This window comes from Rasamsonia byssochlamydoides (assembly GCF_041956645.1).
Source record: "Rasamsonia byssochlamydoides strain NRRL 3658 unplaced genomic scaffold VTN77scaffold_36, whole genome shotgun sequence".
Lineage (NCBI taxonomy): Eukaryota > Fungi > Ascomycota > Eurotiomycetes > Eurotiales > Trichocomaceae > Rasamsonia > Rasamsonia byssochlamydoides.
This window is the reverse complement of record NW_027192419.1, coordinates 80423-105011: the sequence shown is the minus strand read 5'-3', so window position 1 is coordinate 105011 and position 24589 is coordinate 80423. Positions and strand designations below refer to the sequence as shown.

General features: G+C 49.8%; 9 protein-coding genes across 9 annotated transcripts; 6 read left to right on the top strand and 3 right to left on the bottom strand.

Annotated features, from left to right (window-relative positions):
• Positions 1 to 1856: 1856 nt before the first annotated feature.
• Positions 1857 to 2623, bottom strand: VTN77DRAFT_5019 (uncharacterized protein; the record flags this gene model as incomplete). Its single annotated transcript, XM_069421143.1, has 3 exons — positions 1857 to 1989; positions 2071 to 2402; positions 2528 to 2623. The coding sequence occupies 3 exons, from the start codon at positions 2621 to 2623 to the stop codon at positions 1857 to 1859; spliced, it is 561 nt and encodes a 186-aa protein (XP_069277201.1).
• A 1121-nt stretch (positions 2624 to 3744) lies between these two features.
• Positions 3745 to 4587, bottom strand: VTN77DRAFT_5018 (uncharacterized protein; the record flags this gene model as incomplete). The annotated part of the gene is made up of 3 exons (XM_069421142.1): positions 3745 to 4160; positions 4213 to 4371; positions 4422 to 4587. 3 exons carry the CDS (start codon positions 4585 to 4587, stop codon positions 3745 to 3747), a joined length of 741 nt encoding a protein of 246 aa, XP_069277200.1.
• A 357-nt stretch (positions 4588 to 4944) lies between these two features.
• Positions 4945 to 6354, top strand: VTN77DRAFT_5017 (uncharacterized protein; the record flags this gene model as incomplete). Its single annotated transcript, XM_069421141.1, has 2 exons — positions 4945 to 6203; positions 6348 to 6354. The coding sequence occupies 2 exons, from the start codon at positions 4945 to 4947 to the stop codon at positions 6352 to 6354; spliced, it is 1266 nt and encodes a 421-aa protein (XP_069277199.1).
• A 314-nt stretch (positions 6355 to 6668) lies between these two features.
• VTN77DRAFT_5016 (uncharacterized protein) lies at positions 6669 to 7746 on the bottom strand (the record flags this gene model as incomplete). The annotated part of the gene is made up of 2 exons (XM_069421140.1): positions 6669 to 7379; positions 7447 to 7746. 2 exons carry the CDS (start codon positions 7744 to 7746, stop codon positions 6669 to 6671), a joined length of 1011 nt encoding a protein of 336 aa, XP_069277198.1.
• Positions 7747 to 9351: 1605 nt separating this feature from the next.
• On the top strand, positions 9352 to 9927 carry VTN77DRAFT_5015 (60S ribosomal protein uL15; the record flags this gene model as incomplete). Its single annotated transcript, XM_069421139.1, has 3 exons — positions 9352 to 9465; positions 9533 to 9649; positions 9706 to 9927. The coding sequence occupies 3 exons, from the start codon at positions 9352 to 9354 to the stop codon at positions 9925 to 9927; spliced, it is 453 nt and encodes a 150-aa protein (XP_069277197.1).
• Positions 9928 to 11069: 1142 nt separating this feature from the next.
• Positions 11070 to 11345, top strand: VTN77DRAFT_5014 (uncharacterized protein; the record flags this gene model as incomplete). The annotated part of the gene is made up of 2 exons (XM_069421138.1): positions 11070 to 11251; positions 11306 to 11345. 2 exons carry the CDS (start codon positions 11070 to 11072, stop codon positions 11343 to 11345), a joined length of 222 nt encoding a protein of 73 aa, XP_069277196.1.
• A 1184-nt stretch (positions 11346 to 12529) lies between these two features.
• On the top strand, positions 12530 to 14090 carry VTN77DRAFT_5013 (uncharacterized protein; the record flags this gene model as incomplete). The annotated part of the gene is made up of 3 exons (XM_069421137.1): positions 12530 to 13093; positions 13218 to 13412; positions 13479 to 14090. The coding sequence occupies 3 exons, from the start codon at positions 12530 to 12532 to the stop codon at positions 14088 to 14090; spliced, it is 1371 nt and encodes a 456-aa protein (XP_069277195.1).
• Positions 14091 to 15643: 1553 nt separating this feature from the next.
• On the top strand, positions 15644 to 20450 carry VTN77DRAFT_5012 (uncharacterized protein; the record flags this gene model as incomplete). Its single annotated transcript, XM_069421136.1, has 3 exons — positions 15644 to 15988; positions 16045 to 18621; positions 18669 to 20450. The coding sequence occupies 3 exons, from the start codon at positions 15644 to 15646 to the stop codon at positions 20448 to 20450; spliced, it is 4704 nt and encodes a 1567-aa protein (XP_069277194.1).
• Positions 20451 to 22075: 1625 nt separating this feature from the next.
• On the top strand, positions 22076 to 24244 carry VTN77DRAFT_5011 (uncharacterized protein; the record flags this gene model as incomplete). The annotated part of the gene is made up of 3 exons (XM_069421135.1): positions 22076 to 22292; positions 22341 to 23062; positions 23129 to 24244. 3 exons carry the CDS (start codon positions 22076 to 22078, stop codon positions 24242 to 24244), a joined length of 2055 nt encoding a protein of 684 aa, XP_069277193.1.
• Positions 24245 to 24589: the final 345 nt, after the last annotated feature.

The window sequence follows — 24589 nt, the reverse complement described above, 5'->3', positions numbered from 1 at the left end:
GACTTTGAGGATATTCTCTTTATTTGATTTATTGTATTGTATATTTCGGATTTCTCTACACTAATTCATACTTTTTGCATCTTATTTCGACGCCTTGGCGCGGGAGTGAGTGAGGGAGTTTGGAGTTGAGATGGATTGATCGATTGATCGATTTGACTTGTGGACTTGATCTGTTGAAGGTAAAGCAAGGATTATCTGAGGTCATCCTTGTATGTATGCGCGTGGGAAGTAATCGAAGGTTAATAATAAATAAATAGCGGTTAGTCTTTAGGGTTAGACAGACAGGTTTTAGGTAGTTAAGTTATATAATATAGGCAATCAATAATATACTGTATTCATTTGGGTGTATATCCCGAGATGAGACGAGGCCAGACCAGACGAGATGGGATGGAATCAGTAGTATATGTATAATCTAGGTACCTAACCTACCTAACCTGGTACTCTCACATACCCATGGGGTACGGCTGGTAATGTACTCTACTGCACTCTACTGTACCGTTCCTCTTATATTCTATTGATTATTATTCTTCTGCTTGGAGCTTACTTACTTACCTACCTGCCTACCAGGTATGTACCTAGGTAGGAGCTGATTCCTGATTCCTACTACATACATGCATACAGTAGGTGACTTTACCTTAGGTAGGTATCCTTTTTTTTATCATCATCATCCGAGTGATGAGAGTGAATCATTTTTTTAAATTTCCTCTCTTTTCTTTTTCTTTTTTCTTTTTTTCCTTTCTTTTTTTCGTCTATATAGACTGATAGACAGATAGACAGGAATTCCTTCAATTCATTCAGCGAATGCACGCTCCCTGCCTGGCCGTGGCTTACTGAGCTGTCTGTCTGTCTGTCTCTCTGTTTGCATTTACATTGTTTCGGAGGGGAGCAAAAGAGGGAGAAGAAAAGAAAAAGAAAAAGGCAGTGACAGAGAAGGAGAGGGAGAGGTTGGGTTGGGTTAGGTTGGGTTGGGTTACCCAGTTCAAGTTCGTTCTGAGGGGCTGTGCTTTCGGATAGATACCTAGATAGATAGATAGACAGGCTTGGAAAGTGGAAAAGAAAGTAGAATCAAATCGTATCGTTCGTTCGTTTGATCGTTTGATCGTTTGATCGTTCATTCTTTCAATCTACTATGATCTATCTATTCTGTCGATCGATCGGATTGGTTTTTGTTCTATTCTGTTCTGTTCTGTTTTGTTTCTGGGCTTTTACTTTCAATCTCAATTTTTTATTTATTTTAATTTAATAGTCCAGTTTCACATCTTGGTTGATATTTCGATTCTATTTAATTAATTAAAAAATAATATTTCGATTTCGGCTCAACTCAACTGTCATGAACCGAACTAGACTGAATTAACTACCTACTTAACTACCTACATAACAACCGGTTCCTAAGATAAGACTCAACCATCTGTTTGTAATGCCGATGATATGATATGACTTATGATGGATGATTTATGATTGAAGATTTATGATTGATCGATTAACAAGAACGAATCGACTTTCGTTCGCATTTCTATTCGCATGGCATGGCAATCATAACCCATTCGATAGGACCCATTCGATAGAACAGGAACAGGAATAGAACTAGAACTAGAACTAGAACTAGGACAATAGATACAAATACAGTATGCAATGTACCTTGAAAAGAGAGAGAAAAACCAAGGAAAGAGGGAAAGGATCTCTGATAGAGAATAACTAGCTGATCGATTAAAGGATTTGAATGGCTGCTGCATTGTTTTCTGCAGTAGCAACTGCTTCGTTGCCTGCTAGACAGACGAACAGGCAGACAGCAATCACAATCGATCAACGATCGACTGATCGACCGATCCACTGTCAGCGCTTCATCTACCTGCCCTCTAGTCAACGTCCGCAACAGTGGCATCACCGTCTTGCTCCTTAACGATGGTGGCGGCATCGTCGTCGTCATCATCGTCGTGGGGCTCGTTCTTGATGGCGTTGCCATTGGTCTCCTTGACGTCGGTTTCCTCTCTGGAATGGTAATAACAAGTCAAGATTAGATGAGTTCTGCTAGACGAAATTTGAATAGAATAGAACAGAATTTGTCCTTACTTCTTCGCACGAGCTCCGTTCTTGCCAGTAGCCTTCTTGGCTGGGGTCTTTTGCTGACGTTTCGGCTTGGTCGGGGTGTCGTCGGCAGTGTCTGGAGTAGCCGGCGCATCAGGAGAATCATCTGAGACAGCGTCGACGGCCGCCTTGCGCTTCTTCGCAGAGCCCTTGGCCTTGGCTGGAGTAGCGACTGGAGTGCTGACAGCAGCATCACCACTCGCGTTGGTCTCAGTGAAGCCGTTCAACTCCATCAGCTTTCTAAGAGCCTTGCGATAGAGGACTTGGGCTGAGCCCTTGGTGTAGCCGCCTTTCTCTGCCACTTTTTCATAATCGATCTGGTGCTGTTAGCTAGTTATCGATCAAGTAGTGAGATAGAGAGGAGCTTGAGGGTGGATATTTGGTCGTATTCATATGTCATGAAGAAGAAGTGTGATGAGTGTCAAGATGAAAGAGAACAGACCTTGCCAGCATCGTTGTAGAGGACACCGAGGACGATGAGCTTCAGCTCAGAGTTTGACAGTCCAAGGAAAAGCTCTCCCTTTGCGGGTGATGCCATTTTTGCAGAGCACGAAAGACGCTTCTTTGTGATCTCTTGACATGTAGAAGACGATGAAGGTTGAGAATTGATGTTTGTTCGTTGTTAGGAGGGGTAGTGTGCAGTGAGTTCAGTCAAGATGGGATGAAAGCCGTTCGGGATCTCTGAAATGAAAGAGAAAAGGACTGTGGTAGGACGTTCGTCTCTGTTGTGAGTGGTGGGTGAGTGAAAGAAAGGCGAAAGTGTGAGAAAAATGAAGTGGAGTTTGTCGAAGTGAAGAACCAGGCAACAACAGTCACGATGGCACTCTTTTGCCACAAAAGAGAGAAAAAAAATAAGCTAGTTCGATTTATTCTGTGAATGATGACCAGGCAATGCCTGCGTAACGAGCCCAGTTGTGCGGTGTTAAGAGAGAAGTGATAAGTTAGGTGATAGTTACTGCGTATGGGAAGCCTTCTAGAGATACAGTGCCCTTGATGATAATCTCCCCAGCATCTTGCTGTGATAGTAGCAACCAAGATATCACCTCATGGATGCTGCCTTCAGGTGTAGTCTCGTCCTGATATCTTGATGACTTCTGCAGATGCAGCCTATGAGCCTTCTGGCATAAGTATCAATGTCTCCCTTCACCATAGCAACACCTGGGGCCTGGGGCCTAGTCGTCAAGTAAAGTTGGTCGAGACGTCTCCCTACTATACTGCAGGCTGCAGGCTTCAGTCGAGTCCCCCTCTCGTCAGCAATATTCTGGCGATCGAGGGGGCTGGGAGTAAAACCTCTGTCCTCCAAGGCGGAGTTTCGTAGCATCCTCGCTTCTCACAAAGAACCCGAGAGTGTGAGCTTTTTGTAAGAGGCAGTTTCTTTTTTTTTTTTCTCTTTTTCTTCTTTTTCTTCTTTTCTTTTTGTAACTGTTTATGATTTCACCTGTCGAGAGGAAACTGACCTGACTTTTCCTTTCAGACGCGTGGTTCCCTCGTGATCGTGATATAAACTATGCGAATTCAATGTGCAGCTTGCTGATACTGGCCAACTTCTCGACGAGTAGAACGAGACGTCGACAACTCCTCACAGCAACTATGTGAGATTAAATTTTCACTGTGCAATATCTTCATTATCATGCTCTTTACGGATATCCTCAAGCAAAGCTATTGTTTCTTCGGCGCATTATTCTGAATCTGCTTATAAACGTGCTCCCACAGTTCAGGATAGAACGTCGACGTACCCCGAGCAGGCTTGCTTTTCTCCGTCGTGTAGAATTGGGTCAGGGTGCGTCCCTGCCACCAAGGTAAAGGCACCGGATTCTGGTTTCGGAAGCTCACCGGCCGCAGGAACGATTTGTCCGGGACGAGATCTGATAGCCGGACTTCCGTCTGCCGGGGAATGGTAGTGAATTTCATCGTGTTTATATAGAGGGTCGCATAGGGCGGCAGGTTTTTCGCGTATTGTATCGCCTGCTCGCGAGACCGCCGCGCAAAGACAGGCAGGGCAAGATGGATATAGTTCACAAACGGCGCGGATGTATATGCGACGAATATGAGAGGTAGAGCACCCCCGACGACAACTAGCAAAGCAGTCAGATTGTGCAGCAGCAGAATCGAGAAGAAGTATCTTACTTGCAGGCGCAATGTACCAAGGAAATTCAGCTGCACCAAAGGCTGGCGCCACCACTAAGCACGACACTCCAAAGACGAATATCGTGGTGACGCGGAGCATGCCCAGGAAGATGGTCTTTCCCGTGCCTCCATGATAGATCAATATCCTCTCTGGCGGTCCTGCAAGCCATTCTCAGCGCTCGAAATATCCCAATTCGCGGATCTCCTACCTCGTCTGACGGTTGTTTTTGCCTGACTGGCCGGGGCAGGACCCTCCGCAAGAGGGAGTTTGGTCGTTTTGAAGCGGACTGATATTCTGCTACTGAGATCTCGTCGGACCCATCGTGGAAGCGAGAGAGAACGGAGCTGCGGGTGGAACAGGATCGGAGATCTCATGGTGGCACGACCGTCGCAGACGGCCAATGGACACGAAACTCAGTCAGAATTATCCAGAAGATGTTGAAGCTGCTTCCCGTGATTTCTGTGCGACAATTGACTTGTTTGTCTGTCAAGCTAATCTCGAAGTGATTGTTCTTCGGCGGGCTCGGCGGAGTTGCGGCGTTCCTGGCGTCGTTGGCAGGGGCTTGGCACGGTCAGATCGATATGATAAGACGATTACCATCAGCATCACCATGCAACTCCCTCATTTCTTTGACAGCTCAGCTCCACTCCTTGTGTGAGCCGTGTTTTTATCTATCCTCTAATTACAGTATGCATGATCTTAATCTTATGACAGTCGATTGAGGTAACGCTATGACGGAGCCTCACCGTGGCCTGTGGCGGTGCCTGCTTTCAATCTACTTGGGACTACTCCTCATCCTGCCTGCTGCAGCATATCAGGCTATCTCCGATGCGACACTGAAATTGCTTCCACGGCCGAACGGCGATTTCGACATCCACAATGGAGCCATCTTGTCTCCGATCTTGCGGACCCGTGTTCCCGGCACACCGGGCTCGACAGCGGTGCTCAACCACTTTGTCGACTTCTTCCGCACCTTCCTGCCGGACTGGAAGATTGAATTCCAGAACTCGACCTCGAAGACACCTGTGACAGGAAACAAGGAGGTCCCTTTTGTGAATTTCATCGCGTCGCGCGACCCGCCATGGGCGTCGGTGGGTGACGTCGGAAGGCTGACGCTGGTCGCTCACTACGACAGCAAACGCGAGCCGGAGGGATTTATCGGCGCTATCGACAGCGCAGCACCGTGTGCGATGATCATGCATGCCGTGCGGAGTATCGATGCCGCGTTGACCCGGAAATGGGCAGCCATGGCCACCGCGGGCCAGACAGACACATCGCTGGAGGCATACACTGGCATCCAGGTGTTGTTTCTTGACGGGGAAGAGGCATTCAAGACATGGACGGCGACGGACTCGTTATATGGATCGCGATCTCTCGCGGAGGAATGGGAGCGCCGGGCCAATCCCGCCATGTCGACGTTCAAGACGCCGCTGTCGTCCATCTCCCTGTTTGTGCTTCTGGACCTGCTGGGCTCGAAAAATCCCCGGATTCGGTCTTATTTCCCCACGACCCACTGGGCTTACCAGAGTATGGGCACTCTTGAAAAGCGTCTGCGGGACTTGAAGCAATTCAAATCGTCGCCGAATTACCAGGGGAAACAGCGTGTGGCAGAGCCTACATGGTTCGTCGACACGTCTACGAGTGAGCGGGATCTCAAACCCTTTGGCGGCATTCAGGACGATCATTTACCATTCTTACATCGCGGGGTGGAAGTCCTCCACATTATTGACACGCCTACCGCAACTGGCTTTCCCGCTGTCTGGCACACCCTGAACGATGACGGCGAGCACCTGGACATGGACACCGTCGAGGACTGGAGCACGCTGATCACGGCGTTTGCGGCAGAATGGATGGAGCTGGAAGGTTTCTTTACCGAAGCAGACGCTAATACGCCGTCTCCGGCGGGATCCGCGATGCGGAGTAAGGAAAGCAGCAATGGGGCGGAATCCATCAGATGGAAGAGAAAACAGAGTAGTGAAAAGTCAGAATTGTAAGATGTGACGAATTTACCCTACGTTTTGAAGTATTTTTATGCCAGGATTCCCTCTGTATGCATTACTCGGTTATGAGCATTTTCGATTGGCTCGTCTTGAATATAAGTCAATTATGACAGTGCTGATGGTTTCCATTCCAGTGCCTGAATTGTGCACAAACAAGAGTACTTCATCTTTCCAAAAGAGAGGGCGTACGGGCTCTGAAGGCTTGATATGCCTCATTTAAGCACCTGCGTTCTGCTGAAACGGCATGCCAGGAATTTCCTGAAGGAATACGTTGATTCAATTGGCAGATAATGTACATACACATATCTGCAGTACAGAACTGGCTGGTGATGTATTCATCTCCCGATCGCAACATACACTGCACAATGCAGAACTCTGAGAGGTCTCTATCCTTGACACCATAACGCCAAACCTCTACAAGTCTCTACCAAAGAATGCACCGGAAAGGAACTCCGCTAGATCAGATTCCCCAGAATGTACCCGCCCATCCAGACAGCTCCCCACGCTGGCTGCAGGACAGACCTCAACACCGCAGGCCCAGGGCAAGTTCCACTCAACCCCCATCCAACCCCGAAGGCGACTGCTCCCGCGATGAACCGCCAGTCAATGTCCGCCACGGTGAGAGTAGGCAGATTCCAACGTTCTGCCAGCGTGGGCTTGTCCTTTCCTCCTGCGCTAGCAGGGTTTCCCGGGTTCGTGGCCAGATAGCCACAGAGCGAAGGGCCGATCCCGAAGAGGATGATCAGGGCGAGCGACGGGTCGAAGCGGAACGGGTCCGTCAGGAAGGCGAAGAACCGGATCACTTTGTACGGGTCCGCCATCCCCGAGAAGAGCAGTCCCAGGCCGAACTCGACGCCTGCGAGGTAGGCGAACAGCGCTCTGGACTGTCGTGATGGAGTCAACACTCGCGGGACGAGGACGAGATTCGTGACCAAGGCGAGAACGGTGCTCGAGGCCATAAAGGCCAGTTCGGAGGTCGAAGGGTAGATGGACGTGTAGCAAGGGATGCCTCCGTCACAGGGCGGGATGATGCTGTTTCCACCAGGGTGTATAAGGTTGGCAGTCAAAAGAGCGGTCGTGAAGAATACCGACGTTGCGATCAGTGAGCGGGGTGAAAGACGAGACAGGCCGCAGAGCATGTGTCCGGACGTGCAGCCTTTGCCATTCTATCGCATCCATCAGCCATCAGCCATCAGCTTTTCGAATTCGTGCTTTGCTTCCGTTTATACTTACCTTCGTTCCCCATCCCACCAACAGGCCCAATCCCAGCGTTGACAGCACCGACGTCCATGAAGAAGAGAAAGATATCGTGTCCGGGTAGGACGGTATCAAAGATGGTGCCAGGAGGGAGACTACTGCAGGACTGGACGCCAACCCGGCGATGATGGGAACGTTATCCTCCAGACTGGGCCGGAGGACGCATCCAGAGAGCAACGACGAGATGCCAAAGACTTTGCCATTGTGCAGCAGCAGACCGAAAGAACCACCGAAGAGGAGCAATGCTCCTAGTGTGGTGTGGACGGGCGTGAACATTTCATGTGGTATACGCCAGGATTCACGTGGGATTATCTTCGCAGGAGTCACGATTGGTTTCTCCTATACAAATAACTAATATACGAGTACATACGAGTACATGCTGGTATATAATAACGATAGACTGGTCTATTACATCATCCTCTTTAACCATGGCATGCTACGCCTCCCTCGGGGTCCGGGGAAGTGGCAGGAGAAGCCCGATGGAATTGGCATGGAACCAGCATTGAGGTCATTGATTGGTAGGATACCACTCCCCGCTAGGATGGGATAAATGTGGACCTGTAAATGCAATCGGCATATTTATCTCCCTAGGTAGTAGTCAGTCTGGTAATTAATTTATTGACTCGGGGACCAAAAGTTTCAACTCTGAGCAGCTACTCAGTAGTGGTCAGTGGTCACTGGTCTTTGAAACCGGCCGGGATCCTAACGTTGAACGTTCCGGGAACTTGGGGGACAAAAATGGTCCCCGATCCGGGAGATACTAAAAATGTAAATGCCGAGAGGAGAGGAACCTTGGAACCCGGGCCCCTAGGCAGGCTCATAACTGTATCATACGATAAGTTGGTAACGGGCTGGCTCCTGGTTCATGAGTGATGAGAGGCCTTTCTTGAAGAAGGCTAACTTCTACTGCGCAGGACTCCATACCTAAGACTATCACCCCTTTCTTCCAATCACCTCTCCCCCCTTCTCAACTAGACTATGTTTAAACAAACACCTCCATTCCTTTCTCTCTGTTGAAGCTATCCGCCACTGAATAATCCTACTATATATAGAAAAGCATTCATTTCTTGCTTCTAAGATCCACTTACTGTCCATCCTTCCGAGAGCCGTTTGGCGAATTTCTAGTTCTTACGGTTTAAATAAGCTTATTTATCCAGCTTTTGCCTTTTCTAAAGCCTTCTCAATCTATGAACAGTACTACCTAATCTATAAAAGAAGCCTCTCGTCCAATTGCTTCGCCAGCTGGCTCTGCCTGAGTTATTGGCTTCGAGATGATAGTGAAAATCTCCCAAAGTGAGTACAGTACTGTAGTCGAGTATGCTACCTCGAAGGTTATACTGATGACAATGACATGGGTGCAGTGGCAATGGAAAATAGCAAAAGGCAAGGGCATTGGTCATCCAGGGATGGTTCCTTGCTTGGCTGGTTCGAGAGTTCTCCTGATGTTGGCAAAGGTCCGTGTTCAGTCGCGACCAAGCCAACCTTCCAAGGAAGTTCCAAGGTTCCACAAGGCCATCCCCTTTCGGTCACTCGGCACTTGTACCCGCCTATACTAGTACGTATTAGGTAAGCTTCCTTTCCAGCCCTACCCCAGACGGCAGGATCTTAGCCGTCTAGCTTAATTTGGTAGCGAAATTTAAACAGACATAGACTAGCGTAAATCTAGACATCCTATCTTGGTAAAGATCCAAAAACCTTCTCCCAAAAAGGATAGATTAAACTTCAATGCCATGGTGCATCATGTGCATGATTACCACACTAGTCCACATCCAGTATAGCAAGCGAACACACACAACTGACACACTCTCCTCCTTCTCTCTGTCTCGTCACCACGATCATCCAACATCGGTCGACCACACACAGCGACAAGCGTCCGCAGACATGCCTACTCGACTGAGCAAGACGCGGAAGCTCCGCGGCCATGTCTCTGCCGGACATGGTCGTGTCGGCAAGCACAGGAAGCACCCCGGTGGTCGTGGTATGGCAGGTGGTCAGGTTGGTTACTCTCCTTCTTGTTGCTTCTTGTTGCGAAAAGAACAACTTGCTTAACAACATGATTTAGCACCACCACCGCACCAACCTCGACAAATTCCACCCCGGTTACTTCGGTAAGGTCGGTATGAGGCACTACCACCTCCTCCGCCAGCACTACTGGAAGCCGACCATCAACATCGACAAGGTATGCACCTGTCGCCGTGAGGTTTCGCGCGACTCGCATCGCTAATACGGTCATAGCTCTGGTCCCTTGTCCCCGAAGAGACGCGTGAGAAGTACCTTAACAGCGAGACTCCTTCCGACAACGCCGTTGTCTTCGACCTGCTGCCCCTGGGATACTCCAAGGTCCTCGGAAAGGGCCGTCTGCCGAACGTGCCCATCGTCGTCAAGGCCCGCTACGTGAGCAAGGAGGCGGAGCGCAAGATCAAAGAAGTTGGCGGTGTCGTTGAGCTGGTTGCATGAATGAATTCAATTCAATTCAATTGAAGCCTGTTACAACAACCCTGCAGGCAAGGTTATGTTATGTCATAATATGAAAAAATGAGAACGATGGCCGGAATGGCAGATCGAGGGTTATCGACCAGTCGAATAGATGTTCTGTTCCAGCTGTGTACGCCATCCTGATATCATATCATATCAACGAATGGGAACAAAAACAAAATTTGCATCACTAGGATAGGAGTGCATGCATGTCTTTGAAGCTTCTATGAGCCTATCTTGCAGGACGGAAGGTCTTATCCATCTTCCATGATCCTGTCGATAGATAGATAGCATAAGAAGAAGCAATTTTATCCCAGACGCTCACTGAGTACTGATTCAGTCATTGTTTTTCCCCAGCCCAGCTTATGCCATTATTCACCCATACATACGCATATAATACTTCAGTAATCAGTCAGGTGCAATCCTAACGTCGCAGCAAGCCCCCTGTAAATTATAGAAAAAAAAACCCCTTATAAAGATCAAAATCTAGTACAGAAAAAGAAAAAAAAAATATGACACTAAAATGCATATTTAGCATTCCAGAAATTATTCCAAAGTAGTCTAGTCTGTCTTTTGCCTAAGAATGAGTGAGTGAGTACTCTAAGCAGATTTACATATGTAACAGTGCAGTGTAGCACAAAAAAGAATTAATTAATTCCTGATTTTTTTTTTAGAAAAAATAATACTATATACTCCGTAAGTTAGTAGTGTAATGGCGTGCTCCGCAAGACGTTCTATATTCTATGACTATTATCTGACTATCTGGCTATCTTAATGGGAAGGAAAGATGTTCTGCTCATCTGAGTACTATATACTATATCAAAACAATTAGGTGGACCTGCCACTTCACCTTTTGCACAGTAGATTTTTGTAGTTTTTTTTTCTCCTCTACTTTTTCTCCTCCCTGATATGTAGCTGGTGGGGTGATAGATAACCTGCTGGTACGTCCTGACCCACGATATCATGTGGGAAGTGGGCGGCAGGAGGACCACGGACCACGGGACATGAGGGAGACAGGTCATCATATCATACAAATGACTTATTCAAGACCATTGTTTACCTAGCGGAGATCGGATGGTTCTATCCGTCGCTGGATCGGAATGGCGAGGGGGAAAGAAGTCGCCATGGAGGCCAGCTCGACGCTGACGGTCGACTGGATATTGTCGCGTACCATCCGTCGAGCATCCCGGGCCATCATATGCCTCACTTCTGGCTTGAGAAAGGAGGCGCCAGGAGGTCAACGCGAGATTTGCTCCGGCACGATAGATGTGTCCTCTTTACGAAAGCTCCGGACCCGTGGAGGTCCGTGGGTAGTGAGCTTGTCCAGGTGGAGATTCTCGACAGCGTGGGAGAGAACTAGTGCGATGTTGATGGGAGGTGGAGCGCTGTATGCGGTGTGAGTGACGATAGTGCGATCCTCGTCCGGCCAGATGGGATTGTCATTTGGAGAAGTATGGGGTTTGATCCTGATATTCTCCGGGAAAGCGGGTTTGACAATCTTGTGAGGCAACTTCTTAAACTCCCGGTTAAAGTCTATATAACAAATAAGGAGCTGAAGGCAGACATCATTTTAAGTTCGTTATTTAGCTTTTAACGACAATTGTAGGATACACTTTGCTATTCTAGTTGGATAATTAGACTACATGCTGGTCAGATTGTTTCTTTAACTTTTAACAGAGTAATAAATAAAGAAATCAGCTTACTATATACATGTCAAGCCCTAGTAGCAGGCATGCCACCATATCTATATTTTTTAAACCATGGGAATAAATTGAGAGCCTTCCAGTAGGAACTTCATATGGTCAAGACAAGACTCTTAAGAAGCTTTTTGAAGCTATTATTCTCAATAGAATAGTGGAATTCACTATAACGTCTAAGGAACCTATTTTAAGTTCTCTGCTTCTTTCTCATGGTTTCAAGATAAAAAGAGAGTAACCATTATGTCCTTGGCGTTACAAGTTGAGGTCTATAAAAGTCAGAAAAAGGCAGGCAAGCTGAAGCACCCGGGTATAAATAACATTATTAAACCGAAAGGGGAAAATCCAGTAATCAGCCCTTGGATAGCATCATATCAGCCCTAAAGTGTACAGTACAGTCTGTGCGTATGATCTCGGTGGGGGGACCGACCCTTATACCTGTTTGTTTTGTGATATACTCCGTAGAATTGATGATGATCTTGTTCCGTAGTGCCTGGTGGATTACTGCCATGAAGCGTCTATAATAGTAATCTTTGCAAGATTCAATCGATAATGAACATTTATCTTGATTTGGTTGAAATTAAATTTGCTGCAGGAGTTCGGAACCAGAACGACAGCTGACTAAGCCGACAACATCTTGACCACTGCCTGCACCGGACTTTCTATCATGAATCTACAGTTCCATGTGAACGACATCATTTCAGGGTGAAGGGACTTCTGGATTGGAACCGTCATACGGCAACTGACTCTCCACTCATCAAGCTGAGCAGTCTACCGTCAAGCGAGCTTCGGCAGTGACGTAAAAGAACAATAGTTGGCTATTGCATCAGTTACAAGACATAGATCCAAACATCCTTGAATTCTAGTGCCATGGTTCACGACATATTATGAAGCGCAGTCAGCCCTCTGGGTTTCACGAGTCGACCGTGAAGCACCAGAAGACAGATCCGGAGCACATATCAAACCTGCCGTCCAGTCTGAATGCTCCAGTGTCTCCACCACGCAGGAGAACAACCGACAAGGGCAGAAAAGGCCCAAATAATGGCCAAAGAGATTCTGCAGCTCAGATTGAAGACGAGAGTGCCAGACACAACGATAATGGCCCCAGCCTAGCCGCCGTTGAAGCCGGCGAGGTCCAAGTCTCCGATCCTCTGGCGCTCTTTTCGTCGAGACTGGCCAAAGCCGCCGCTGCGCGACCAGCTATATCAAATCACCCTCGACTATCCATCCCCGACTGGGTCGATCTTTACCTGCGCAATCAGCATCCTCACGGCCACCATTTTGTGATCCACCAGCACGATCACCCGGTTGCCGGGCCGCATTATGATCTGCGGCTGCAGTTCTCCGAGACGAGTTCCCTCAGCTGGGCGATCATGTATGGTCTCCCTGGGAATCCGAACAGCCGGAGGTTGAATCGGAATGCGACGGAGACGCGGGTGCATTGTTTGTGGGTATGTCTGTTCGTCTAATCTTAGTTGCTCCATCATTCTAAATCTGCTGTATTTGATTTTGAGCCTGGATGAAACCGTGTTCATTGTGTTCATTTCAGTGTTTCGGCCAAGTTAACGCTCTCAGAATCATCTCATTGAAACTGGATCTGCAAAGACAGGGAGCATGATCATATGGGATACCGGCGAATACTCGATCTTGCCGTATCAACCAGCTCCCCAACTTCCTGAAACCGACGAGTCGAGCTCCGACTCTGAATCGTCGGTGCGGTCCCACGAGCGTCCTTCAGAGAGCGAAAAACTGCGAGAAGCATTCCAAAATGTGTGCCATTGATTCCTGCCCATCTCAAGATATCACTCTTCCTGGACATATGCTAAAGACTTCCAGCGCAAAATTCGACTACGACTGCATGGGACCCGACTGCCACCAAACTATACAATCTCCCTTCGTCTGTCGACAGAGGAAGACAACGCAGCATGGTCGAGATCGACGCCCCGCAAGCGACGCAGACGCACGGCGCCATCTCCAACCAGCACGCCGTCGACTTCTCCGTCTCCTCCGGAAGGACCATCTCGAGAGCCATCCATTGCCATGCATGAAACTCTTGCAGATAATGACCACGACGGCTGCGACTCCGCCTCCGCATCAGACGACGACGAAGCCATCGACGAGCAAACCCGCCTGACAAACGCCTACCCAGGCGCCACCAACTCGATCGGCTCCATCCACCAACGCCGATGGTTCATCACGCTCGACCGCGCCAACAGCGGGTTTGAGCCGAGAAATCAACCGGGTGATCGAAAGAAGACGTGGGTGCGCAAGCGAGCTGACGATGAAGGTGAAGGTGAAGGCAGATTACTCGGCTTCGAGCCATTCTATGTCCGCGGACCCGAAGTGGAAAGGAGTGTGGTGACGGGGCGGACGGGGTACGAGGTGCTTCGGGATGAAGGGGTAGAGGGGTTTGTGCCGAGACGGGGATGGAGAGCTGTTCTTGACTAGGTAGTCATTATACTGGTATACTAGGATACTATTATGGAAGATTTTCAAAAGGGTACGTCTTGCCTTCTGCTGTAGCTAGTTATAATGCACGTATAGTTGCCAAGGTGAGGTTGTTCAGGCTAGCTCTATTTCTATTTCTTTTTCTTTCCTAGATTGGAAACAAACACTTGTGTTATTTTTTTTGCTCGTTTTCTTCTTGATTATCTGTCTTTTCTTCTTCTTCTTCTTCTTCTTCTTCTTCTTCTGCTTCACAAAGATTTACCAAGTTAAATGGATAATGAGGATTTTTTTTATTTTTTATTTTTTATTTTTGCGGCTAGCCTCGGAAGGACTGTCAATCGGTCAAGTTTGCTTATAAATAAAACTTTTTTTTGGGTGACGACATACGGAGTACTCCGTAGTAATAGATTCGATCGACTCTACAGAATCTTGACTGACTCGCTCACCAGATCTGATCAGATAAATATCAATCCGCCTACTACCACGTTAATGCACAGTATATACTTACTTACGAATCTTGCGAATCAAAAGACTAATTAATCAATCCTGGTTTTTATGGGAGACTTGCACATGCAGGTTTCCATCCCGATAACGGCCAAGTCCATGAACGACGGCTATTGGCCATGCGGGCTTCTACCCCCGCAAGTTCAGAACCGAGATGCGCAGGTGGATCCCTCCGACCGTCACACAAACTCCAACCGATATCACGATATCGCGCCAGTAAATAACGATGATGGAGGTCAGACCTCGACCGCATTGGAGGATGCAAAAAGCAAAGCTTCACCACTCCAGTGAGCGGCAGATGACGCAGACTGACACAGAGTGACTCATTTTGGATGCAGGGGTTAGAAAAAAAAGGAAGATCGGATGGGTATTCCGTATTCCGCACGCCGTTCTCTCTAGTACTAAGTTCTATGGCGTGGATCCTGAGGTTGTCGGGATCCTATTTGGGAAGGTTGTATCCAGGTACGTCGAGCCTTTAGATAGTAAACTCCATCCTCTTGGGCCAAAGGTATGCTGTTGGCAAGGCAATCAAGAAGGATTACAATGATCATTTTTGAACGATATTATACCTACGTAGGTAGGGATTATTATTAAATAATTATTCTTGCCCAGCGGAGCTACGGAGTATGTCGTTTCTCCGCCGCACCTGCCTAACTAAGCGCGAGGTTGCAGCAGAAGTGTCCGTGCATCCATAACATCGTATCGAATCGAGAAAGAACAGGAAACTAGGCAAAACTGGCCATTCATCAATGTCTGCTCACTGAGTCATCACCGCATCTCAGCCACAGTCTGCGTCGAGATGATGCTCACATGCAGCGTCGACTGCGAGGAGGCGAGGGATGATAATGATAATGAATCACAGACCCCACACTAAGTAACTGCTAGCGCCATCGATCGCGTCAGTTGTGGATTTTATCTAATTATAATAACCACTATCGGTTACGTATCTGTCTCCACTGAAAGCTTCTCCATATTGCTTCTCATTAATATTTTCTCTGGCGTCAGCACCATGTGCTGCTGACACTCACTCAGATAAGCTGCAAGCAAAGATGGCGGTGGTCATCTCCCCCCAGACGGCGTCTCTCCTCACAGGCTCCGTCGGGCTGTTTCTGATCGCCCTCTTGACCACCCCGGCCGTCTCTGCCACTGCATCGCGACTCGTCTCGAAACGACAGGAGAGCCCATCCTCAGACGCGACGCGAGAATTATACCAGGACGAGGATGGCACCGCCACCGAAGAATCCGTCAAGGCCTTCTCCGATAAGATCCAGCGATTCTCTATTGCCGTCCTCTCTGTCGTTGGCTTTCTCACATCTCTGGCGCTTGCCATCATCGTGACTCTCAAGCTTCCGAGGAACTTGTTCGTTGAGCACTGGCTTCAATTCGCCGGCTGGGTAAGAACGCTTACTTAATGAACGTTCTCGGTGGTAAATGCTGATAAATTGCCCAGTTCTTCCTGGCTGCCCACGTCGTGGCTCTCTTCTCGGAACCATCGTCAACCAAGAGATTCCGCCTGGGTATCTATGGATTTCTCGCCAGTCTGCTGACAATTGCGATTCCTGTCATCGAAACCGTCGTCCTATGGCCTGATAGAAGGACCAAGGGCTTCGGCCCTGCCTACACCGGGCTCATCATCGCTCAGATTGTCGCCGCCTTCTGCACCGGTCTGCTGTATGTTCTTCTTCCTCGCCGTCCCGATGTCTTCCACAACGGAAAGCCGGTAGATCGCCAATTTACTGTCTCCCTCCTGGCGCGTCTCACTTTTGCCTGGGTGGACCGACTCTTGAAATTTGCCATTCGGAACCGGGGCCTCGAAATCGACGATCTTCACGTCGTGGATAATGCCACGAGATCGATCAATCTGCGTGCCAAACTCGAGACAGTGAAGGGATCGCGCAGATTGTGGAAAGCGCTTTTTATCACGCATTGGCGAGCTCTGATCATGCAGCACACTCTTACGCTCCTTCAAGCCTTCCTGAGTTTCTCACCCCAGATGGCTCTTCTTGGCATCTTGAGATCGTTGGAAGCTCGTGAAATGGAAATTGAGGTGCCATGGAAAACCTGGGGCTGGGTCCTGGGTCTCGGGCTGCTCATGATGTTCTCATCCACCATCGAGGCCTGGCTGTTCTGGTCGGTCTGGAGTAAGCTCGCCATTCCGATCCAGGAACAACTTGCCGCAGTGGTGTTCGCCAAGTCTATGCGGCGAAAAGACGTCAAGGGCACGAAGAAGACCAAACAAGGAGATTCGCCGGATGAATCGGCCACCCCCCTCATACAGGCGGATGGCGAAGCAGAAGAAGATGATGAGGCAAATCTGCAAAAGACCCGCCAGAGTATCATTAACCTGGTCGCGGTAGATTCGAAGCGTATCGCCGAATGTGCCGCATGGAACTACCTTCTACCCTCTGCGTTGCTGAAACTTAGCATTGCCTGTACCTTTCTTGTCAAACTGCTCGGCTGGAGAGCTACTCTCGCTGGGTTAGCCGTGTCGGTGATCGTCACGCCTGCTAACATCTACGCGGCGCAGAAGTATTCCAATGCCCAGGGCGATCTCATGAAGTATAGAGACCAGAAGATGGCCGTCTTGACCGAAGTCTTGCAAGGCATCCGGCAAGTCAAGTTCTCCGCGCTGGAAGGTCCGTGGCAGAAGAAGATCTCTGACATCCGTAACACCGAACTGCTCGCGCAGTGGACTGCATTCATGTACGATATCGCTCTTATTAGCATTTGGATTCTCGGCCCCATCATGCTCTCGGCAGTATCTTTGGCCGTCTACGCTCTGATCCACGGTGAATTGAGTGCGTCTGTGGCCTTCACATCGATCTCGATCTTTGGATCCCTGGAGATGTCGCTGGCGGTTCTGCCGGAGCTGATCTCGGACTTTATCGAGGCATGGATCAGCATGGGTCGTATCGACAAACATCTGGACGCACCGGAAAAGACCCAAGCGACCGTTCCTGGCGATTCAATCTCGTTCGAAGGAGCCGCGGTTGCATGGCCTGCAGACGAAGACACCCCGCTCGAGGAACGATATGTGCTGCGCAACCTCAATCTACAATTCCCCCGAAAGGGTCTCACTGTGATTTCTGGCAAAACCGGTTCAGGCAAGAGTCTTCTTCTCGCCGCAATCCTGGGCGAATGCGACATATTGGATGGCGTGGTCAAGGTGCCTCAGCCACCTGCTCTCGAGGATCGATATGACGATCTTGCGACCAGCGCCAACTGGATCATCGATGATGCTATCGCCTATGTTGCCCAAACGCCGTGGATTGAAAATGCAAGCATAAAGGACAACATCCTGTTCGGTCTCCCGTATGACCAGGCACGCTACCGGAAGGTGTTGTTTGCCTGTGCCTTGAAGAAAGATCTGGAAATGCTTCCTGATGGCGAGTTGACCGACATTGGCGCAAATGGAATCAACCTGAGTGGTGGACAGAAGTGGCGCGTTTCATTCGCACGAGCGCTCTACTCTCGAGCCGGCATTCTAGTAATGGATGACATTTTCAGCGCAGTAGACGCACATACAGGACGTCATCTTTACGAGCACGCCCTTACCGGCGAACTGGGTCAGGGCAGGACCCGAATCCTCGTCACCCATCATGTTGCCTTATGTCTCCCGCGTACTGACTACTCGGTTTTCCTGGAGGATGGAACGGTTCGACATGCTGGAACTATCGAGGAGTTAAGGAAGTCAGACAGCCTTGCCTCCATCTTGGTCAAAGAACATGAAACCGAGGATTCCGGTAGCGGAACACCAGTGGTAGACGATGAGGAGCTGTCGAACGAAAATGGCGCAACGCTTCAGAAGATCCTGTCGAACAGCTCGCGCAGGAGTTCTGTGGTGGATAACAATGATGAAGCCACCAAACGGAAAGTGCCCAGGAAGTTTGTCGAGGAAGAGAAACGGGAAACGGGATCCATTCGACTGGCAATATACAAGAAATATCTCAAAACTGGTGGAAGTGTTCCATTCTGGCTGATGGTGCTCCTCGTCTACGTCTCTTACATTGTGCTTCTGGTCGGAAGGGTGAGTCGGAAGTCTAATAAGAAGAGATTGTTGCTAACGTATTACAGTCGTGGTGGGTTAATATCTGGACCGGGTCGGCCAGCGCCGAGTCACATCAGTATTATGTGTCTGTCATGAATCAGGCAATGAGCCAGATCACTATCGCAAGCCCCGATAATGACCTCTGGTTTTATCTCGGCGTCTACGTTGCAATGTCTGTTATCGCCTGCGTCGTAGGAACACTGCGCTACTACTGCATCCTGTCTGCCTCTATTCGCGCGTCACGCAACTTGTTCAACCAGCTGACATACGCGGTCCTACGGGCACCGCTCCGATGGCTAGATACCGTGCCAGTTGGCCGGATTCTGAACCGGTTCACGGCCGACTTCCACCTGATTGACTCCCGACTCGGCTACGATGTCGGCTTCATGGCGTATCACGTTCTGGAGGTCGTGGGTATCATCGCCGCAGGCGTGCTCGTTTCTCCACTGCTGATCGTCTTCGCTGTGATCCTTCTGGGAGTGTGTCTCCAATTCGCGGTGCGATATTTGGCCGGAGCGCGAGAAATCAAGCGGCTGGAAAGCAACGCCAAAAGTCCGATCTTTGAGCAGTTTGGATCCGCGCTCGCTGGGCTGGGAACCATTCGTGCTTTTACCAAGGTGGAAACTTACATCCACCGCATGTATGGGCTGATCGACCGCCATGCGCAAGCCTGGTGGCATTTGTGGCTCTTCAACCGATGGTTCAGCTTCCGGATGAACCTCATTGGGGCGCTGTTCTCGATGATCACGGCGGCGCTCATTGTCTCAATCCGAGGGATGAGAGCGTCTTTGGCCGGCTTTGCTCTCAGCTTCGCGCTGCAGTATACGGGGGCGATTTCGTGGTCGCTGCGTCAATATGCGAATGTCGAGTTGGAGATGAATGCCACCGAGAGAGTAGTAGAGTATTCCAACATTGCCATTGAGAATCAGGGCGGCGAGGACGTGCCGGCTGCTTGGCCGACGGAGGGCAAGCTCGAAGTCGAGAATCTGGTCGTTGGCTATGCTCCTGATCTGCCACCGGTGTTGAAGGGGCTCAGCTTCACCGTGGAGCAGAATCAACGAGTGGGAGTGGTCGGTCGCACGGGCGCTGGCAAGTCATCGCTGACGCTGGCCTTGTTTCGTTTCCTCGAACCGCGCGAGGGCCGCATCGTTATCGACGGGATCGATGTGTCGAAGATCAAACTGTACGATTTACGGAGTCGGCTGGCCATCATCCCTCAGGACCCGGTGCTGTTTTCGGGGACGATCCGCTCGAACCTGGACCCATTTGACGAATACAGCGATGCGGAGCTCTACGATGCGCTGGAGCGCGTTCACTTGATCGGTAGCAGCGCAGAACCAGCGTCTGCCAGCGGCTCGACGAGCGGCACGGCCACACCAGCATCTGCGTCTATGAAGAACGCCAACATCTTCACCTCGCTGCAATCGCCCATCTCGGAAGGCGGACTGAACCTGTCGCAGGGCCAGCGGCAGCTGCTGTGTCTGGCGCGCGCCATCGTGTCGCGGCCCAAGATCATGGTCCTCGACGAAGCCACCTCAGCGGTGGACATGGCGACAGACGCACTGATCCAGCGGTCGATCCGGTCGGAATTCGGACGCAACGCGACGACGCTGCTGGTGATCGCGCATCGGCTCAGCACGATCGTCGACTTTGACCGCATCCTGGTGATGGATGCGGGGCGGGCAGTCGAGTTCGGCACGCCGCGGGAGCTGATGGCCATCGAGGGGGGAGTGTTTCGGTCGCTGGTGGAGGAGAGTGGAGAGAGGAAGGTGTTGGAGGAGATTATTTTCAGGGAAGCAGCAGAGTAATAAAAAGCATATCAAATTGAGTGCGCATAATGCGTATGTACGGTGTATTTCGTGGTTTATAGTTTAGAACATTGGGGGAAAAAAAAATCTTTCTCGGGCTGAAGTTTTTCAGACAAGATGGGAAAGATTGTGTGATAGATCTATTCTTCACAATTTGTCTGTCTATTTTCTACTTTCACGCACGCTTAATTCAATATGTCGAGTGTACTGTATGTACAAACATAATAAATACATAGACACATCACGCATATTCCTAGAAGCCATCTATCCATCTATCCATGCATTCTCGGTCAGAAAAAAAGTATTCTTTCTTTCTTTCCCTATAGGGTCGATCGAAGTCAGCAACACTCATTCATGCCAAGGATCCAAGACATCGACAGGGGAAAAAAGTTCCAGTCGATCGTATCGATCAACCGATCAAATCAAATCAATCAATCAGAAGGAAGGCAACGGAAAATATCCACATGGTTGTTTTTGCGCATTGTTCAGAACAGGTCTGTGATATTTTTTACATCCGTGGTATTTCATCATTTGATTGGTTTGATTGAGTTGACTTGGCTGCGTAGCGGCCATAGGCTGTGGGGGATGGGGTGGTTGGGGTGATGTGTATGCAACGGTGTAAGGGAGAGGGAAATAAGGAAGTAATGGACTTACCGAGTAAGCATGGTAATTAGTTAGCAATCCACCTAGGTACCTAGGTATGAGGTAGAGATTGGACCTAGAGAGAAAGAAAGGTGAGTGGTGCCATCAGCAGGATCAGCATCATAAAGAGCTTTTTTTTCCCGGAGTGATCCCTGCTCTGCATTAAGAGCAGTCCTCCTGGACTTGAGAAACATCATCATCTTCTTCCATAATTTCTTTTCTCTCTTTCTTTCTTCCTTTCTTTTTTTCTTTTCTTTTCTTTTTTCTTCACCCAATTCAGTCAAACAGAAGGGCAAGGGCACAGACACGGGCATCAGCAAAGACCCCGCCCTCCCCTCCTGCTTGCTACATGCTTGCTGCATGTCCAACACCCCCAAGAATTGTTGTGATCAGAGATGCCTTCATCGCGTCCGTCCGAAGGTAACAAGGTTGGGATTGTGCCGAACGCCGCTATCATCCTCTCTACCCCAGTCCCGGTCCGCGGTCCTTGAGCCTTGCTGTCCCCCCTAGCCTCGAAAGCTAAGAAGGACAGAAGGAGAACCATCGGTCCAGAGAGGGGAGAGATGGATCAAATAGAACACTCTAGGCTTTCATCATCTGTGACAGTGTCAGTGGATTTTTCCTTCAGAAATATTTGTTCAGTTGAGAGAAGAAACAGAGAAAGAACGGGATAAGAAAAGAATACAGTAATGTGATGGGAAGGGGATGCTCACCTGTACAAAACTTGGAAGGATGGAGAGAAAAAAGAAAAGAAGCTACGTGGGAGGGGCGCGGTGGAAATTTTTATAGCGTCACGAGACTAGCGTATCGACTCCGCGGAACAACCGAATCCCGGTAATTAATTACAGCAGCTCAGCAGTAATATCTTCTGACAATCGGTCAATCTCTTGCAAGTTTTCGGCTGCTCAATTGTTCTAGTCAATTGAGTTGGTTCCTTCGTTTCTTTCTTTCTTTTATTTTATTTTGTTGATACATCTCTCGCTATGCTCCTCCCCGTGGGACGAAGCTCCCTTCGTCTCCACGCAGCGTCCCGCTACAGCTACATCGAGATATCAAACTACTTCCGCGGGAGAAAGTCGAGATGGATTCCTTCACAAGCGTGCAGTCTCGGGCAGAGGAAATCCTTCCATGCGGTTTCGTGTCGGCGGAACAATGATGACGCTACCAGTTCCGCTCTCCTAGAGCAATACAAAAAAGCTGGTTCGTATTACATATGCTCGCGGTTAGAATATCCACTGATTGTTGCAGTTGAATTCCCTCCTGCGACACATGATTTCCGATCCTTCTTGCTACATGCCACCCCCGGTCAGACCGTTGTCCTCCATGGCTACCTGGGAAACCGGGCCGATCTATCCAAAAAGCTGTCCTTCGCCCGCTTGACAGATCCAACCATGAGACACAATATCCAGATCATATCCTCCGCCAAGAACGATGCTCTTAGCAAACTCAGGGCCATTGGAACCCACAGCCCTGTCGCAGTTCGGGGTACTGTTCAGCAAAAGAAAGGAAGCACCGGCGAGCGGGAATCGCCCGATACCGAGAAGATTGATAGCTTGGAGATCAATCTGGAGGATATTTGGCCGCTCAATGACTTCCCCAAGGATATCATCATGACCCCGGAGACGGTCTACCCTCCAGAACAGCGGTACTTGCAGCTACGATCCGACCGCAATCTGCGGGAAGCTCTCCGGTTCCGCGCCCAGGTCCGGAATATCTGCAAAGAAGAGCTGGAGCAGTGCCAGCCGCCGTTCGTCGAGATCGAAACGCCGCTCCTGTTCAAATCTACGCCGGAGGGTGCTCGGGAGTTCCTCGTGCCAACTCGACGGAAGGGCCTTGCCTACGCTCTACCTCAAAGCCCGCAGCAATACAAGCAAATCCTCATGGCCAGTGGAATTCCCAGATACTACCAATTCGCGCGCTGCTTCCGAGACGAGGATCTGCGGGCAGACAGACAGCCCGAATTCACTCAGGTGAGCTTGTTGCAGTCTCGAAATACGTTCCTCTGCTGATCATTTGTTCCTCTGCTATCGTGACAGCTTGATCTGGAGATGTCGTTCGCGACCGGCGCCGACGTGATGAAGACAATGGAAGGGGTGATTCGACGACTGTGGTCAACTTTGCTGAATGTGACCATACCACCCGAACCCTTCAAAAAGATGTCCTACCAGGAGGCTATGAGCCGGTACGGTTCAGACAAGCCTGATACGCGAATTGGAATGGAGATCACCCGACTCGACTACTTGTTGCCGGTGGATCTGGTCCAGAAAATCACTCCTCTGATAGACCCCATCGTGGAAGCGTTCAAATTCGAAGGCAACGACAACGACCCCGCTGCGACGCTGAAATTCATTACCGACTTCCTCGACTCCCCTGCTGGCGCTGACTTCAACAACAATCCGGACGGAGGCCCGGGGGTCTTTGTCTACGATGCCAGAAAGCCCCTCTGCGGGCTGCAGCCGTTCGGTTTTGAAGCCGCGGAACGCGTTGAGGAGATTCTGCAGCCCGACCACGGCGATCTCATCGTGTTGCAGGCACGGAAAAATGCTCCTTTCTCAGGAGGATCCACCCCGTTGGGTGATCTCCGGCGTGCCCTCCATTCCGCAGCCGTCGCGAGCGGATTCAAACCCGCTCCGACAGGGTTCGACTTTCTCTGGGTCGTTGACTTCCCGCTGTTCTCGCCGTCGAACGAGTCGGAGCCGGGCCAGGGCGGTGCTGCGGGCATCGCCTCGACGCATCACCCGTTCACGGCGCCCAAGACAGCCGCCGACGTGGACCTGCTCCTGACGGACCCGACGCGGGCGGTGGCCGACCACTACGATCTGGTCGTCAACGGCGTCGAGCTAGGCGGCGGTAGTCGGCGTATCCACGACGCGCGCGTGCAGGAGCTGGTCTTCCGCGACATCCTGAAGATGCCGCCCGAGCGCCTGGCGGATTTCTCGCACCTGCTGGACGCGCTGCGGGCGGGGTGTCCGCCGCACGCGGGCATCGCGCTGGGCTTCGACCGGCTGGTTGCGGTGATGCTGGGGAAGGAATCGGTGCGGGACGTGATGGCGTTTCCCAAGACGGGGAAGGGCGAGGATGCCATGGTCCAGGCGCCTAGCACGATGACGGAGCAGGCGCTGCAGACGTATCATCTGAAGCTGAGGGAGTAGCCGTTGTCTTACGAGGAGACTTTTCTTTTCCTTGTGTATTATTATCTATCTACCATCTGTAATGCGATGTGATCGATCTGATGTGATGTGACATGATACCCGAACTACCACCTCTTCTCATATTCTGTATAAATAGACAGTTACTGTATGTACTGGACATACATACAAAGGGTATAGAATAAGAATGGAGTAGAATGATAGGAGCAATGTCATTACCCATTCCCGTGTAACACTAACACTACCAACATCAGATGGATGAGGATGATCTATACTACCGCATTGTACTGTACAGTAGTGTAGTATATTATCTAACACTAGTTGCTTTCCCTTTTCCTTCCTGAAGGC